This window comes from Galeopterus variegatus, unplaced genomic scaffold (genome assembly GCF_000696425.1).
Source record: "Galeopterus variegatus unplaced genomic scaffold, G_variegatus-3.0.2 Scaffold668, whole genome shotgun sequence".
Classification (NCBI taxonomy): domain Eukaryota; kingdom Metazoa; phylum Chordata; class Mammalia; order Dermoptera; family Cynocephalidae; genus Galeopterus; species Galeopterus variegatus.
This window is the reverse complement of record NW_007726779.1, coordinates 291710-309527: the sequence shown is the minus strand read 5'-3', so window position 1 is coordinate 309527 and position 17818 is coordinate 291710. Positions and strand designations below refer to the sequence as shown.

The window sequence follows — 17818 nt, the reverse complement described above, 5'->3', positions numbered from 1 at the left end:
ATACCGTTTTTTCGGTTACTATTTCTTTACCTTCTAATGGTTTGAAAATTTTTTTTCCCTCCTTGTCTGTGTATTGTCAAACAGGTGTCTAGTTACTGAAAGACGCGTATCTTAAAGAATTGGTGTAGCAGCTAGAACAGGGCTCACGGATGATGTCCGTCTTGTTCATTAAGTACTTCTGCTGTACCCGAGTTGTGCCCTCTCTAGAGACTGAACCACTAGGCTGTATCCGTACTGCACAAATGGTGCATCAGGTGCTGGCTGCATCAGGTGCTAGGGGGCGTCCTCAGGATCGCAGATGGGTGAGAGCTAGGGGTGCATAGGAAGCCTGGCTTTTGGAGGCGGCCAGAGACAGGTTCCACTCCCAGGACAAACACTTTTCTAGCTATGTTTTCCCGGGCAGGTGACTTGGAGCCGGTCTCTCATTGGTAAAATGGAGAAAATGTCATCTCCTTGCAAGATGATTGTGGGAGGGAGTGACAGCCAGACATCGCCAATCTGGTCACATTCAGTCCCAGGACTAGGCTGACCAGTCCTGTCCAATCCTTAAGACCGATTATATGTGCTTATTGGATTTCTTCTCTACAGGCGGTTTCTCTCTACTCGTTGTAGTTTCCAGATTCCAACGTACTTTATTCTTTTCCCATTTTCAGCAAGTTCTGCATCTTAATAATTGAGCCTGAACACTCCCTCTATTAGATTTTATCTTTGATACTTTCCAAGAACCCACACTGAACTAGTGGAGGTAACAAACCATGACAGGGCACCTAAAGTAATTTCAGATTGCGACTTCAGAGAATTAAGTATTTAAAAAAAAATTCCAAACCCAACAAGTTGTAAGTATTATTTATTCAAACAAACCAAAATGTTTTATTTCCTTTTCAATGGTATACATCTTAAAGTAGTGGAATATACAAGTATAAAAATAAGATTGTTTTAGAAAAATCCACTTTCAAAGGGCACAGTAACTGTTCGAACATTTGTCAAGTAGCTGCAGAGCCACTTTTAAGATGGAATGAATATCTCTATTGCAACTCTTGGTATTATGACATCTTTAAATCAACTCGGTGTACTGGAAATAGAGAAAAACTCCAAAAGGGAAATACAAAATAATTTTAAGCATTTTCAGAAATATGTCACATTTAAGAACCATGTATTAAAAAGACGTTAATCTGAGATGTACACAAAATACATTTGCAAAGCACTGCTTTTAGCATCTGTTTTGGAATATACATCGGCTTGTGGCTCTTCCACCAGAACCAAAACACCGCAAGTGCGGCAGAAAATCTATACACTTTAAGAGTGTCCTCTTTCAATGACCAGACACAGGCATTTTAAACTTTAAGAATATTTAATTGTGCAAATGAACAGAAATAGTAGAAAACACATCATTTTAGATTACAAAAAGTCAGCTCTCATTGGCACATGACAAATCTCATCCATTTTCTTTCCTCGCACATGTGCTGAGCCATTGTGACACTAAATAGAATTTCAAAGTCAAACTGATGACAATGTATGACTTTACATCTACAATTAGAAAAATGAGAAAAAAAACAACCCCCGATGTGCTGAGCCATTGTGACACTAAATAGAATTTCAAAGTCAAACTGATGACAATGTATGACATTACATCTACAATTAGAAAAATGAGAAAAAAAAACAACCCCCAGTTTTATGCTACTAGCAACAAAGAACACAAAATTGCATAAAACATTGTTTAAGAATGTTATTTTTTTGTGATTTTCATCATAGACGAAGAGATCTTTAATTAGCTTTATTCATTTTTTTTCTTCATCTCAAAAAGAGATAATCTTTTAACGTGCTCTTAACATTTCATTCAGGAGCGTTAACCCCAGAAATGTGAGATTCATGTGAAATTTTACTTCAATAGGTACCATGTAGCAAGCTGAAACCTTACTTATATCAGAAAACTTTCAGCAACCTCTATATATAGCCTTTAACATTAAAAAACAGATAAGCCCTGACCTTTGGAGACACTTGTCTACTCATGATATTCTGATCTGTGCATGTATTATGAATAAAAATATATCTATATTCTAACCTAAATGAAGAAAATCCTGTGGAGAAACACTAATGTCAAAGGAGGCTAGGTTGCAAAGGATGTTCAAGGTTTCTAGTCTTTTGTTGACCTCACCAAAATGACAGCTGTGCTCAACTTATTTGAAATCTGTTATAAATCCACCACTTATAACTATATAATTTATAATTATAAATCCACACTGGCAAAATATTCTACTCTGACTGCTACGTGTGGGGCACACTGGCGTGTTACATTCAGTTCAGACTTTACCCAGTTGATGTTATACAAATACTCTCCATCTTTACAGGGAGCTGCCCACTTCTCAGCGCTGCTTGTGATTCCCAGAGGAGAGGCACATGTTTTACTGACATACCCATTCCTGTATGCTGAGACACTGACTGGAAATATCCAGAATCACTGCTTTGACAGTGGTACCGAACAAGTACTCAGAGGCTTTACGGGGCACACGGGGCATCGAAGGTCAGGTGCCCTGGAGAGCTCTTGCCATGGGCTGAATTTGAATTTATCAGGAAACTTTAAGGTGCCTCTTGGCCCAGGCTTTACCTACTGTGTGCTCTTTAAGGGCAAGTGTGCTGTAAAAATGACACAGCACAGTTTAGTTTAGAGACACTGGACATCTGTATGTAACATCTGCTTATAAGAAACCCAGAGGGAGCTCAGGGGCAGGGGAGACAATACTGCATTTTTTGGTTGGAGCTCTGTGTCCTCATATGCTGGTAACTAATTCCCGTCACCTGCGTAACAAGAGGCTTTGCAGACACACTGATGTCACTGAGAGGCTTTGCTCTGTCCTCACTTCCAGACTCCACTGACATGGCTAATGGCCTTCCCCCACCTCCAGGACGGCGTTCTTACTGACCCGGGGTGCTTGCCCATGTTGGGAAGCTGTGGTTTGTGATCACAAGACTTGCCTGAGGCACCAAAATGCAGGTTCTGGGCCCCTTCACACTGATTCTGCACAGGGTGGGGGTGCACTCCAGCATGACTGAGACCTGCTAGGAATGCTGGAGGCTCAGAGGCTGAAGGGAGCAACGTGCTAGAGGCTTCTGGACCCCCTCATGCTCTTCTTCCTGAAATGTCTCTGGTGGAAGATGTTCCTGGAGGAGTCTGGTCAGGAACCTGGATTTCTTTCTGAATTGGTGAGCTGGGGGATACATCAGGTCTGAGTTGTCCTGACAATCAGTGAGACCATCAGGGAGATTGCTGTCAGGAGCCCTGCCCAGGTGCTCAGCACCCCAAGGTAACTGTGCCAACCCCGTTGACCTCAGTCTCCTGACCCTACCCTACGAATGTCCTCATGCCTGGCCTTGAACCTGCAACTGAGGCCTGTGTCCTGCGTAGGAGCTCGGGCACCTCTAGTTTTATTAGAATAGATGTGCTCTAAATATAGCAAGTTTCTCTTGGCCTCATTGTTCCTCTTTGACAAATTATCAATCCTGAGAGGTTCCTAAAAAATGGGCTGTGCCAAAAGCCTTGTGTGAAATGAGCAGCCTGTGTCGTCCTGGAGAGAGGTTCCTGGCTGGTTCAGACCTCGTGGCCAACTGCTGGTTGAGGATGCAACCTCTCCTCTGGCTCCTTCTTACCCCATCTCTCTTCCCAGATTCTGGAATTTGCCAAGTCCCAACCACACTCTACTCTCCATCCCTTGAATGAACCAATCCTTGCTTGGCGTGAGCAGCACAAAGGCCGCCCAGCCACGTGTCCTCACTGTCAATACTGACGTAGACATGTGGCTCCAGCATGAATATTCTTGAAGTTCGGGGCTGATAGCTGTGCAAAATAAACCACACCTCCGATGGATTCAGCAACTTTAAGGGTAACAGAAATCTGAGAATGTGCAGAATTAAGGTGACGTTTCCAAAAGAGCTAATTCTGCATATTTTGTTAGCTTGCTTTTAATTTTATTTGTATTTTCCTTTCTGACTCTGAAAACGTATTTTTCCAGCTTGCTTTTTAATTGGTAAACTGCCATAAGTTCAAATCTGAAATTCTTAAACCCTACTAGAGATGTATACAATTTAACTTCTATTGTTTGGAGTTTTCTTGGCACTAAAAATCTAGTACCTCTATTGGCAAAATCCATAATTTTATATTTTATGGTGTTTGGTTGCTTTTCCTTAAAAAAAAAGTCTTAGTGGCAAGTTTTTCCTCTCAAAAGTTCCATAATCAATTCTATTAAGTGTGAGCAAGAGAAAACACACTGGGATTCTGCCCAATTATTTGGTTTCCACTAATAAGTATAAAGCCTGTGAAACTTGATTATTGTTGTTTATGGAACAGACTGTTGGGCAGTGATTTATTCCCAATGACACAGCGTAGCACTAGGCCAGAACTCAGAACTAAACCACGCCTGGCAACTCCACCTGTTGGGGACGTGGTTAACAGGAATTTAACAAGTCCCATTCATGTGCTGGGCCTACGAAATAAGTAAATAACCCCCTTCACCTCTTAAATGAGATAATGGAATTCCCAAATCACAGTTGCTTTTCAAAATCTATTACCCAGTGCTCTGTGGAATCGTGAATGCTGTCTTCCTGGGAATTACTTCTATTGATTTTGAACAGTAACTGACTCCAAATCTATCTCCAACCAAACCCTCTGCGTTTCATGATGAATCAGGTAAAGTCCTTCCAAATATTCAGAAGTGGAATGTGTTCAGGAAAAATATCCCCCATGGTCACAGGCAGGGCATCTGTTTCTTTAATGCCAGGTACTTGTTTTTACTTCAGAAGCAATACAAAATAGTGTATGGTATACATCAGGAGATCTGATGCCAATCACTTGTGATTCTTTTAAATTCTCAAAACAAAACAACAAAAAAATAGAATCAATCTCCATCTCATTTCTTGCTATTTCTTAATAAACAGTTTCTGTTCTTACGAATGGCAGGATTTCATTTCAAACTTCCAAATAAGTTATTGGGAATATAAAGCACAATCCTACTTAAAATAACATTGCTCACACAGAAGCATTCGTTTCTCCACCAGAGTTGACCAGGTTTCTGACAACAACCTAATGCATCTTTCAGGCAAGGACTGTCTTCCTGTATTTTCAAGGTAAACCTGCCACCTTCAAAGGGCTGCTGCTTCCTTTCCTGTTCAAAACAAACCTCCTTGCAGGTTTGCCAAGTTAAGCATCAATTTACGTCCTTCAATGAGGTGGGTGTCACTAAGGGAGTTTTGACTCAGAGTCCAATTTCTGCGGCTAAGGCATGCCAGAACAAGTCCTATATTCAATTGTCTATTTCATTCTTGCTGCTAAGTTATGCTTTTGCAATTTAAGTATTTCCATTAAAATGTCACATCCAATGACATCTGAGATGAAAAGGCAGAGAAATTTGACATAAAATACAGAGCATTACAGCCAACTTCATTCAACTACCCTACCTGGAAACCTAACTTGTTATTATCATGTATTCTGAGAACAGTGCTGGCTGAGCCGCCACAGAATGAACCTTCCCCACCTCAAAAACCTAACACAATAATGTGAAACAGAAGACTCCTGTGTGAAGAAATAAGCAGCAAAACCAACTGGGCCACACCTGCAATTTCCTCCTTTTATTTCAGGGGTTAGGATTTTTCATGGCAAGGGGAAGGCACAATGGAGAGGCACTGGCTTCACCTGTATACAAAGCTGCCTACAAAACAGCAACCAGCGAAAAAGCCAACAGGACATGAAGAGAATCCAACTTCCAGAGATTTCTAACTCTGTAACTATTAGCTGTCCACTAGCTGAGACCAGACATCATAAGGAGAATTTGATAACAGAAGCCCCGTCTGTCGTCCCATCCCAAGAGGGCATCGTCCCCTGAACGCCCTCACATTCCTTCTAAGATGCAGCTCAAATCTTTTGTCATGAGAATCTCACCGCAGATTCTTTTGGCAGCTGCAGAGCCTGCGAGGACACCATGGCATGCCTCAGTGGCTCCCACATCTCTGGCTCGGTCATGCACTTCTCAATCTGGAGGTGACCGGGGACTCAGGGAGAGAGCAGATGGCTGAAACATCCACTCATAGCCTGTTGTGAACACATATGACACTCCTGCTGGAGGGGCCACTTAGCACTTCTGGTGGAATTTCATTACATATCCAATCCACCCCTATAGCAACACAAAGTGAACACTGAACTTGGCACACGAACAAGAGAGAAGGGGTATTGGCTTTGAACCCTTCTCTTAACTACATCAGATCATATAAGGCTGGCTACATTGACATAAAGGCTTCCATTTTTCTTTGGCAAAGGCCTCAAATAAGTGATAGCAAGTGAGCATTTCTCTCAAGTGAGGAGACCCCTGCACACCTGTCACCAAAGACTGAATGCGCCTAGGGGAGGAAGCGCCTGGGTTGACTGCTATGTGGTCGCATTTAAACTGATCCAGATGGGTCTGCTTGAGCCTATCTGCAAAGAAAAACACATGGCCCCAGAGCACGGGGAGATGTGGAGGTTCCCTCCATGTCCTCTGCAGGTCTTTTATCTCCTTCCCTGACAGCAGCTAGAAGTGTGGGCATTCAGCCATTTCCCTATTTCCCAATAAGGTGATAACACACCCACTTCTAGAGAAAATTTGGAAGAACAAACAACTGGGCTAGTGGAAGAGAATTTGTTTATTCTTATTAAAACTCTATTTATTTATCTTAAGTAAGAAGAAGCATATGTGACAAGGACCAGTGAGGTGACAGAACTCCTCCCGGTGGCTGGGCAGTTCAGCACTCATTACGCACCCACTTCTAGAGAAAATTTGGAAGAACAAACAACTGGGCTAGTGGAAGAGAATTTGTTTTTTCTTATTAAAACTCTATTTATTAATCTTAAGTAAGAAGAAGCATATGTGACAAGGACCAGTGAGGTGACAGAACTCCTCCCGGTGGCTGGGCAGTTCAGCACTCATTACATCTCACCTGTTGGAATGGGAATTCTTTTGGGTGAGGGCAGTGGCTGCACTCCGGCTGCCTGCACCCCCACCCAGGCACAGGACCCTGGGCAAAGTCTCAAAAGAGGTAGTTTTTTTTTTTAACTTTTACACCAACAATGCTACAGAAGTATTGGGTATAAAAGAGCAGGTTTTCTCCCCACTCTATCTCGATAGGCAAAAGGCATTCCATCTTCAGAAGAGGCTGGTGACACTATTGGGCAATGATCTCCTAGTGGATTCTGGCTCCATCCAGAGACAGAGAGACCCATGAAAGGAGCCGGTGCTCTGCTTCCGACTTGGACGAGGGCAGGATGGTTCCTCCACCAGGCCCCAGGTGTCTTCTCCTGCCGTTGTATTGCAAGCCCTCTTGTACCACTCTGACCCAGGTTGAGGACTGGTGTGAAATACCCTTAAGTGCAATCAATACAAAAAGCTTCCTGTAAGCTAAGAGGGGTTATAAACTATGCACATATTTTTCCAGAGATGGAGAGAGAAGAGAACTAGCTAAGTCTTGCCTTTTTTTGTTTGTTTGTTTTTTTGGGTGGTACAGCTAGGTAGTTTAGTGTAACCAGTTCCATAAAGCCTGAAGCCCAATTCAAGCTGTTGTGATTTAGAATGAAGTGGTCTTTATTACCATTTTTCTTGGAAGTAAGGAAGAAGAATTGGAAGATTTAAAATCAAGAATCAAAGCACAGTAAATCTGGAAGGCATCTGGGAGCAGAACAGAAATAAGCCTCAAGGACCCGAGAAGAAGCCTTGCCTTAGATCCCATGCTTGCTGCCCTCAAAATGGGATTCTCTTAATAGCTGGGTTTGAGGCTGCGAGAGTTCAGACCTTGCTCTTCATTTCCAGCGATGCCTGACGAGAGAGGACTCATCGTTGACGACCTCGGGATCGCGGGGGAGATGTCCACACCGGATTGGGAGCAGCAGCAGGATGGTTAAGATAAGGAGGATGACCCCACACACGCTCATAAGAGTGTAGGAGACGATCCACAACATGGGCTCGTTCAAAGACTGGGCAGGGACACAGTTGCTGGCTACGTCGTCTGTTGAGAAAGGCCCGGAAATTTCAGACACTGGAGCACCTGCAATTTCTGAGGAGACAGAAGGGGAAAAACCCACAGCTATGAACCGAGCAGTCCACCTGCAATGCAGGCCACAGAGGTAACCCTGGTGTACTAAACTCCAGTCAAAGTGGCACTCAGGCTCCCACGGTGCAGACAAGTGGGTGTGCCTACAGGCAGGCTGTGGCAGCACCATGCCCATGGGGCTTGTCCCCTGCATGCTGGGACGACTGCGTGTTTCAGGGTCTGTGGGAGCTGCACCTGGGTGGTGGAAGGGAATGCATAGAGGGGCAACCCGGGAACACTGGTGCTTTGTGGGAGGATGGCGAGGCTGCAGTGCTATACAGTGAGGACATCGGTCAGTGCCCGACAGTGACAGCTGTGCTGGCCACACTTCCTCAGTGCAGATGAGGAAGGCAGAGTGGAGACAGTAGTGGAAGCTTCTGCAGATGGCTCAGTCTATCTTGCCTGACTCACAGGCATTTTCCCTGTGCAGTTAACCTCTGCAGTGGATGCTACAACATGCAGGGTCCTCACGTCAGCCTGACTGACAGTCTGAATGGGGCCCAAGACCTCCTGGGTCAGACTGGCCCAGGAGACCCTCCCCACACCACTCTGTCCTGTCACACCTACAATGTATGGAGGACCCTGAAGCAGCAGCAGTAAATGAACACAACATCTAATTAGTGACGTAAATGGGGACATAGAGAAGGAGACTTTGGCTAGAGACTCTTGAGTAACATCTAATCAGGAAGAAAGTTGAGATGTTTTCTTGAGGCAGGTTTGTGGATTATCAGTAGACTTCATTTACCCACACTAGGCTTATAGGCCTTTTTTAGAAGGATGGCATCTTAAGCTTTACTTTGAAAAAGAAAAAGAAATAGGCCTTGTTACTCATTTTTCTATATTTGATTGCAGAGATGAATATTTCAGCACCAGAAAATAACATCACTAAGCATTTAATTTTTGGGTAACTAGAGTTTCAAAATCCTTTTTGATTGTGGAAAGAAAAAGCCAAGATAATAATGGAATAATGGTATTAAAAGAATGGTTTTAGAATGAGGGAAAGCAGACTTGATTACTTTGCAAAGAGGATACATTTATTGCTGGTGCAGATTTCATGATAATATGACTTTTCTAGTGTCTAAACAAGGAAAGTGATGAACAGGAGCCTGCCAGCACCTAAGGACAGAGAGACGTGGCTTTCAGTTATTCCAGACCCTAACCGGCCAGCAGATGACACACAGTGAGCCAATCTGCTGACCATTTCTCTTTGAAAGTCAAGTCTAATTGGAACACAGCCACATTCTCTGCTCTACACATTGTCGATGGTTACGTTTGTGCTATACCAGTGGAACAGTCAACAAAGACCATCTGGCTCACAATACCTAAAGTATTTATTATCCGGCCCTTTATGGAAAAACTTTGCCAATCTCTGGCCTATAGCTTGAAAAGACCAATATTTAACAATTAATTAACTAAAAACAACCCTACTGTTCTTGCTACAAGGGCAATAATACGTATTCATGGTAGAAAATTTGAAAATTCAGCTAAATAAAAATATACTCATAAACTCACCAGTTAGAAAAAAATCAATATTCATATTTTAGAGTATAATCTTTTTCTTTACATCAGTTTTTTAAAATGAAGATGGTACTATGTAGTATATGCTGTTTTATAAACTATTTCACTTTACATATGATAAAAATCTTTTTATATCATTTAATTTTGAACCATGTTATTTTTAAGACTATACAAAGAACCATATAATGGATGAATCTAATTTGTTTACCAGTTTCCTGTTTGTGGCCATTTATGTGGTTTTTAAATATTTCTACTATTATAATCACTGGTGTAAGAAAAAGCTTGTACCTAAATTTTTGCTCATATTCTTAACTTCTTTAGAAAGAGTTCCTGAAAATAAAATACGGGTCAAGGTATGCTCACTCTAAGTGTCCTGATATATTCTGACAAGGTGCTCACGAGCAAGACTGGGCCACTGTACATGCCCACCACTTGTACTTCCCACACCCTCACCAGCACTGGAAAATATAAGAATGATGGTCTGCAACTCAAGTTCTTTCATTACTAGTGATGGCACTGTTCTAAAAAAAACTTATTGGCCATTTTTATTTTTATTATGATGTCTATTTTTTTCTCCTTGATTTGTGAGAATCCTTTATATGGTAAAAGCTTTCTTTTGTTGCAAATGGCTTTCCACAGTAGGTCACCTTTTTTTTTAAAACTAACTTTGTAAATGGAGAAGCTTTAACCAATACAATTATGAAAGGGAAATAGGCTTAGTACAAAGACAATCCCCCCAAATACAGCGAAGCCATAATAAAATTAAAAATCACTTGAAGGCACATCTGCTTCTAATTTTATATGGTAAAAGCTTTCTTTTGTTGCAAATGGCTTTCCACAGTAGGTCACCTTTTTTTTAAAACTAACTTTGTAAATGGAGAAGCTTTAACCAATACAATTACGAAAGGGAAATAGGCTTAGTACAAAGACAATCCCCCCAAATACAGCGAAGCCATAATAAAATTAAAAATCACTTGAAGGCACATCTGCTTCTAACCAAGATGGAATAAGAGGGGCCAGACTCAGGGTCCCACCCGAAACAACTAAAATGATGGACAAATATATGAAAAAAAAATGTTCTAAACATATGAGATATTAGGCATGAAGAGACAGTCTGTCCTGAGAGATGGGAAACAAATGAAGAGAGGCCTAGCACTGCCCTAGCACACTGCCTTGAGAAAGTTTCCAGGTCCTGGTATAGGGTGAGGGAATGTAGGCAGAAGCCAGCAGTTTCCCTGAGGAGACAGGTGGAAATCCAAGGAAGCCAGGGCCATAAGAGTCTGCAGGGCAGAGTGATGGAGAGGAGACAGAGCACAGTGAGGAATTACAAGCACCTGCAGGGGGCTCCCTTGAGTCTTCAGCTCAGCAATGATCAGAGACAATACAAGCTAAAAGACAATGGAGCAACATCCTTAAAGTACTGGGGGAAAAACCTTATCAACCTAGAATTCTATACCCAGCAAAAATATCTCTCAAAAAAGAAAGACAAAATAAAGATGACTTTAGACACATATAAGCTGAAAGAATTTATTGCAAGCAGACCTGCACTAAAGAATAAGAAAAAGGATATCAGATTAAAACCTGGATCAACACAAAGGGATGATTAACACCAGAAATGGTAACTACAGTAGCCAGTTACAAAATCTCTATTTTTAATTAAAAATATTTAAAAACGATATCAGATTAAAACCTGGATCAACACAAAGGGATGATTAACACCAGAAATGGTAACTACAATAGCCAGTTACAAAATCTCTATTTTTAATTAAAAATATTTAAAAAGGTAATTGACCTATTAAAGCAAAAATAATAACAAAGTACTGGCTGATTTATAACATAAGTGTAAGTAAAATGCATGACAATAATAACACAAAGGACAGAAGGGGAAAAATGGAACTCCACCATTATAAGGCTCTTAGACTATAGGAAGTTAGACTGTGGTAAGTTAAAAATGTATAGTATAAACTCTAAAGCAACTACTAAAAGAGTTATAGCTAATAAACTAGCTATGGAAATACAGAGAGATAAGAAAATACTCAATCCAAAAGAAGTCAGAAAAAGAGGAAAAAGGAAAGAACAGATGAGACAAAGAAAAAACAAATAGCAAGATGGCAGACATAAACACAACCATGTCAATCATCACACTAAATATAAATAGTCTAAACAAGGGGTTGGCAATCTTTTCCTGAAAAGTATCAGATAGTAAATATGAGTATGTTAGGCTTTTGGAGTACATGTTCTTTTGGATTTTTTATTTTACAACACTTTAAAAATATAAGAACCATTCTTAGCTCACAGGCCACACAAACACAAGTTACATACCAGATCTGGACTGCAGGCTGCTGTTTGCTGGTCTCTGTTCTAAACTCTCCAAATAAAAAGCAGAGATTGTCAAATTAGAAGTGAGAAGACCCAAATAAAAAAATCAGAAATGAGACAGACATGTTATAACTGACACCACAGAAATACAAAGAATCATTAGAGACTATTTGAACAACTATACACCAACAAATTTGAACACCTGGAGGAAATGGATAAATTTCTGGATACTTACAAACTACCAAGACTGATCTAAGAAGAAACAGAAAACCTGCACAGACCAATAATAAGCAATGAGATTGAAACAGTAATCAGCAGTCTCCCAACAAGGAAAAGCCCAGGACTAGATGGCTTTACTGCTGAATTCACCAGAATTTCAAGAGGAATTAATATCAATTCTCTTCCAACTATTCCCACATCCCATTTAACATAGTATGGAAGTACTAGCCAGAGTAATCAGGTAAGAGAAAGAAATAAAGGGCATCCAAATTGGAAAAGATGAAGTCAAACTCTCCCTGTTTACAAATGACATGATTTTATATACAGAAAAACCTAAAGACTCTACACCAAAAAACTCTTGGAGCTGATAAATGAATTCAGTAAAGTTGAAGGATACAAAGTCAATATATAAAAATCAGAATTGTTTTTATAGTCCAACAACAAACTAGCAGAAAAAGAAACTGAGAAAGCAAGCCCATTTATAATAGTCACATACACACTCAAACCTAGGAATAAATTTAATCAAGGAGGTGAGTGATCTCTATAATAAGAATTATGAATCACTGCTGAAGGAAATTAATGAGGACACAAAAAGATGGAAAGACACTACATGTTCATGGATTGGAAGAATTGAGATTGTGAAAATGTCTATGTTACCCAAAGTGATCTACAGATTCAATAAAATCCCCATCAAAGTGCCAATGACATTCTTCACAGAAATAGAAAAGAACAATCCTAACATTCACATGGAACAACAAAAGACCCCAAATAACCAAAGCAATACTGAGCAAAAAAAAAAGATGGAGGAATTACACTACCTGACTTCAAATTATACTACAAAGCAAAACATTCACATGGAACAACAAAAGACCCCAAATAACCAAAGCAATACTGAGCAAAAAAAAAAAAGATGGAGGAATTACACTACCTGACTTCAAATTATACTACAAAGCAATAGTAATCAAAACAGTATGGTACTGCCATGAAAACAGACACACAGACCAATGGAATAGAATAGAGAACCCAGAAATTAATCCATGTACTTACAGCCAACTGATCTTTGACAAAGGCACCAAAAACATACAGTGGGGAAAGGACAGCCTCTTCAATAAATGGTGCTGGGAAAACTGGACATCCATGTACAGAAGAATGAAACTAGACCCAGGCATTTCACCCTATACCAAAATCAACTCAAAATGGACCCAAGACTTATAACATAAGACCTGAAACTATAAAACTCTTGGAAGCAAACAAAGGGGAAACACTTCGGGAAGTAAGACTGTGCAAAGACATTATGAATAAGACCCCAAAAGTACAGACAATAAAAGAAAAAAATAAATGGGATTATATCAAACTAAAAAGCTTCTGTACAGCAAAGGAAACAATTAATATGTGAAAAGACAACCTACAGAATGGGAGAAAATATTTGCAAACAATACATCCAACAAGGGATTGATATCCAGAATATACAAGAAACTCAAACAACTTAAAAGTAAAAATACCAAATCATCTGATTAAAAAATGGGCAAAGGAGCAGAATAGACATTTCTCAAAGGAAGACATACAAATGGTCAACAGGTACTTGAAAAAAATGCTCAACATCACTAATCATTAGGGAAATGCAAATCAAAACCACATTGAGGTATCATCTCACACCAGTTAGACTGGCTATTATCAAAAAGATGGAGAATAATAAATGCTGGTGAGGATGCAGAGAAAGGGGAACCCTCCTACACTTTTGGTGGGACTGTAAATTAGGGCAGCCATTATGCAAAACAGTATGGAACCTCCTCATACAACTACACATCTTCCATATGATCCAGCAATTCCTCTGCTGGGTGTATACCCAAAGGAATGGAAACCATCATGTCGAAGGGATAACTGTAGTACCATGTTCATCGTAGCTCTGTTTACAATAGCCAAGATATGGAATCAACCTAAACATCCATCAATGGATGACTGGATGAGGAAAATGTGGTATGTATACACCATGGAATAATACTCATAAAAAAGAATGAAATTCTAGCACTCACAGCAACTTGGATGAGCTTAGAGAAAATTATGTTAAGTGAAATAAGCCAGGCACAGAAAGAGAAATACTGCATGTCCTCACTCATAAGTGGGAGCTAATACATAAATAAATAAATAAAAAGAAAGAGAAAGAAAGAAAAAAAGAAGAAACAACAATCACAATAATAGGTTGAACTTTCAGAAGTAGAGGAGAGAACTGTGGTTAATAGAGTTGGGAAAGGGTGGGGGAGGGGAAGGGGGCTGGCAAAATTGGTTAAAGGACACAAAGAATGATTACGTTTTGTAATGATGAATATGCTAATTATCCCGATTTGATCATCACATATTGTACACAAAAGTATTGATATTCAACTCTGTACTCCAGAAACATGTATAAACAATTATGTTTCAATAAAAAAATTTAAAAAAATTACTTCTAAAGGATATTTTCTATGGATGCCATTCACCAGATGATCTGCACATTTATCACATACACTACTAATTCTACAGTCCTTAAGTAGATTTCAATATTTCCTATCAGATTTATGAGAGGCCATAGTATGCAGTGGTTAAGAAAATGGACCATGAGGCCAGACTTCTGGGGTTCACATCCTCGTTCCCACTTATAAGATATGTGATCTCGGCCTAGTGATGTGACTTCTCTGTCCCTGACTTCCTCATCTGTAAGATGGGGATAAACACAACCCCTACAAGTCAGTCTGGTTGGAAGGATAAGCAAGTTAACAGATGTTAAGCACTTAGCGCAGTGCCTGGGGTGAGGTCAGTGCTACATAAGCTGTTACTATATTGTTATTTTTAATTCTTCCATCAATGTCTTTGGTTAAAATTTTAATTATATGTTTTCTCTGCATTGTCCCCCAAAAGGTCAGGACCCAGTTGATAATGAATGCCTGAGGAAGACATATCATTTTACCAAGTATAAAAATTACAATGGTCAGGTCTTTTTTTCTAATAGCATACAAAATAAAATGAACTGTCCTGGCAAACTGATTACTTGGGACTGAGATGCTTTTTATAGAGGCATGGTTTACTCAGAAAACATTCTGGACTTACAGGCCAGGGGTTCTGGACCCAGGGCCAGTTTTCTCTGCAAACACATGAAAGCCACTTCATACTAGCTTTCACACTGGGGGCCGCAGTGTTCTCTTCTGTCAAAAGAGGAAACAGAGCTGGCTCATCTATGTCTTTGGGGCCCCCTGACTTTGGCATCTTTTGATTATATTTTAAATGGATAGCAGGAGCATATCTTTGAAACTCTGTTCTTAACAGCTAAGTTTCCTATTTTTAAACATGAGCATGTACCAGATGATCCACTTTATCCTGCAGCAAGAAAAATTCAGAGTGAAATGACTGCCACAATCCATGATATGTCTCAAGTTGTACAAGCTGAAATCTATAAAGCTCTTGGGTGCTAAATGTCTCAATCTATAAAAATAGATGGGTGGTATTTCAGAAGCTTTGAATACATTATTATAACAGAGAGTTGTCAATTTTAACACTCTTACTATTTTCCTAGCTATAGGACACTTGTTCCAGTTCTGGTTTCTGCCCCGGGTATGTGAGACTATGTGCTGGAGGCCTGGGTCGGCCAGCACCATAACACAGTCCGACCTCCACCTTACTGTCTGGCTCTGATCTGAGCCTGGAATAGTGATTCCCAGCAGGGGTGGGGGGCAAGTTGAGGAGAGGAGGGGCAGCGTATGAGAGGCATGGGGGAGCTTTTTCCAGAACACCCATTGCCCTCCCACTCATCACCATTCTGATATGCCATGGCTGAGAACAGGGGTAAGGATGTTGACAATGTGTATTTTGAAAAAGCTCCCCATGGGATTCTAACCAAGCAAGGAGTGCCACTCATTGCTCCCCGCATCCCAACCCTTAAGCTAAGTGTCATTTGACAAACATATATTATTATGAAAACCAAAATAAAAGACACTGGGAGAGAAGGGAGGCTGTCAAATATTTTGGCTCCATCAAATGGTGGTTGGTGCTACAGTGGGAACTTCCTCCTACTGTAGCACATAGAAATGAGGATGACACATAACCCCCAAGTTGTAAATATCTAGCTGAGCCCCCAATAAAGAGACATTCCTCGACCAGACACAGGCCTTAGGGCTGGGGTTCCCATGAGACTTGGCTGAGCACTGAGGGAGTGGCAGCAGGGGACAGGATGCCTGTGAAAGCCTGGCCCATGGGGAGAAGGAGGTGGGACCAACCTCAGTGAGCAAGGAAGCCCGACTCTGACCAGGGAGATGGCAAGAAAGAATCTCCCATGAGAAATGGAGCCCCCAACCTTCACCTCAAGAGTGGCTGGAATCTAAATCCACACAACGTGGTACAGAAATCCTGAAGTTCTCATGGTCAGGGGATACTCAGCAGAAAGCAATGCAAAGTGACTTTACAGCAAGACTTCACAGCCCAAGGGATGCTGAATGCTCTGAAGGAAGAAGCACTCTCACTAAATAGAAGCTCACAACCAAAAAAGTCCACTGTGAGAGGGCCGTTAGAGACAAAAAGACAAAATAAACTCTTCACCAACAACAGAAAAATAAAACAATCACAAGGTGACTTTTTAAAACTAAATAAGCTGATTCAAAAGTTCATAAAAATAAAGAAAAATTAAGAAGGAAAAACAGGAAAGTTTTGAATAAAGAATACTGTAAGGTATGTCAGTGGAATAGAACAGAAAATCCAGAAATAAGTATATTATCTCCCAAATAGCTACTGGTATTTGCTGTGCAATAATTGTGGGATTTCAAATTAGTGAAGAAAAGATGAATTATTCAATAAATGTAACAGGAACAAAGGGTACACATCTTAGGGAAAAAAAAGTTTAATCCATACATTCTATGCCGATGTAAATGAAACATAAAAATACTCGAATAAATCTCAAAGTACTTTTAGTAAGGAAGGCCATTTAAAATGTGACAGTAACCCAAGAGCAAATGACTGAAATATTTAAATACACAGAAGTAAACATTTTTACATTAAAATGCATCATAAGCAAAGTTTCAAAAATTTCCAATTGAGATATGAATTATAGTTTTTTTTTACCCTCCAGACAAATGGTTAATCACTCTATTACATAAAGGGCTTCTACATGAATCAATACAAAAAACTAAAAACCCAATGGAAAAAAATGAGCAGAAGATATGAATGGATAATTTGTAGAAAAGGACAAATGACTTTAGACACATGGGAAGGATTTCACCTGTAGAAAGTAACATAAATTAAAACTACACTGAGTAATCATTGTCACCTTCGGATTGGCAAAACTCCCCCTGTTGCCGAGACTGACTAAGAAAACAGAGAATTGCTCAGGTAATTGCATTACCAGAGAATTGCCACAGCCATGTATAAATGAGTCTAACTTCTATGGGAAGCACTGGACAACATTCACCAAAATTACAAATGCTTATACCCTTTAACTCAGCAATTCTACTTCTAGCAATTTAACCTCTAGTAATATACTTTCAAATATGTGAACGGACATATATAAATGGTGTCCAATGCAGTAGTGTTTGTGACAAGAAAAGACTGGAAACAACCTAAATGTCTATCAATAAGGAACTGGCAATATAAATTAGGGAACATCCTTTTAACAAGGCTCAAAAAAAAAAAAAAA

The 17818-nt window shown here is 40.2% G+C and overlaps 1 protein-coding gene across 1 annotated transcript in view; it reads right to left on the bottom strand.

Moving 5' to 3' along the window:
- Positions 1–7577: 7577 nt before the first annotated feature.
- Positions 7578–17818, bottom strand: part of BACE2 (beta-site APP-cleaving enzyme 2) — a 75134-nt gene continuing 64893 nt past the window's right edge. Inside the window, exon 9 of the mRNA XM_008571216.1 lies at positions 7578–8070. Coding sequence (XP_008569438.1) covers positions 7817–8070 — 254 coding nt within the window. The 3' untranslated portion in view covers positions 7578–7816. The remainder of the gene's footprint in view (positions 8071–17818) is intronic.